Source organism: Lupinus angustifolius, unplaced genomic scaffold, assembly GCF_001865875.1.
Source record: "Lupinus angustifolius cultivar Tanjil unplaced genomic scaffold, LupAngTanjil_v1.0 Scaffold_683, whole genome shotgun sequence".
Classification (NCBI taxonomy): domain Eukaryota; kingdom Viridiplantae; phylum Streptophyta; class Magnoliopsida; order Fabales; family Fabaceae; genus Lupinus; species Lupinus angustifolius.
Window position 1 is genome coordinate 887 of NW_017728009.1, and position 1,015 is coordinate 1,901.

A 1,015-nucleotide genomic window follows, 5' to 3' on the forward strand; every position below is an offset into this window, starting at 1 on the left:
AACTGTTTACGAAAAAAAGATTTTAAAGTGGAAACAACATGTTAAAATGTACATGGAATTTATCACTTTTTTTTGGAAATATACCAAAACATTGGAAATACTATTAACCAATTTAAAATTATTCCAATTCGTTATTAATATTTCACAACGGAAATAAATCTTATTGATTAATAAATTATATTAGTTATGCATAAACTATATTTATGTCAGTGTATTTGACCAAATATTTGTCATAAATGAAAACGGATAGAAAATATTTAATATAATTTTCAATGAGAATAGACAATGTATATCAGCACTTTAATATATTTATATTTATCAATCAGATTTACTTGAATGCTGTTAATATATCCCTATACAGTTCCAAAATAATTTGGCTATAAATTAGGAGATGCATCTAATGTGTAATCTCAACTTCATACACAGTGAAATTAAAAGAAGTATAGATATTGAAAAAATGACGATGGAGAAAACAGTGGCAACTTTGTTCCTTTCAATGATGATTTTGAGTTCATTGTATGAAACATTGAAAGCAAGCGAAATCAATGATATAACATGTGTTGATGCTGAAAGACTTTTATTGCCTTGTATTCCATATTTGCAAGGATTTGGATCTCCAAAACCTTCTAGTTCATGTTGCTCAGCAGCTAAAACAATTTTCAAAGGAGCCACAACTACTAAAAATCGAAGGGCTCTTTGTGAATGTTTCAAACAAGCTGCTCCAGTAATTGGTGTTAATCCTGACCGATCCAAACAACTCCCTAAATTGTGTAACATTCGTTTATCATTTCCTCTTGACCCTAAGATTAATTGCAACTCGTAAGTCTCGATTTCTTTCATACATTATCAGTAGATAAATATTACATTCTTCTAATTATTATATTTCTTAACATTATATTTATTTTGTGCAGTATTCCATTTTGATGCTTCCAAGACAGATGCTTATATAAAAGCTTAAGTTGAAGAGTTGAATAGATTTGTAAAGAACAATTTGAATATATATTTATATATATAT

General features: G+C 27.6%; 1 protein-coding gene across 1 annotated transcript; it reads left to right on the forward strand.

Annotated features, from left to right (window-relative positions):
* Window positions 1-78: 78 nt before the first annotated feature.
* Window positions 79-1,004, forward strand: LOC109341814 (non-specific lipid-transfer protein AP10-like). Its single transcript, XM_019579784.1, has 2 exons — window positions 79-819; window positions 912-1,004. Exons 1-2 carry the CDS (start codon window positions 392-394, stop codon window positions 922-924), a joined length of 441 nt encoding a protein of 146 aa, XP_019435329.1. The 5' UTR covers window positions 79-391; the 3' UTR covers window positions 925-1,004.
* The last annotated feature ends 11 nt before the right edge of the window (window positions 1,005-1,015 follow it).

Excerpts from the sequence above, each read along its gene's own strand:
- LOC109341814 (XM_019579784.1), top strand. The coding sequence starts at position 392 with ATGCATCTAATGTGTAATCTCAACTTCATACACAGTGAAATTAAAAGA.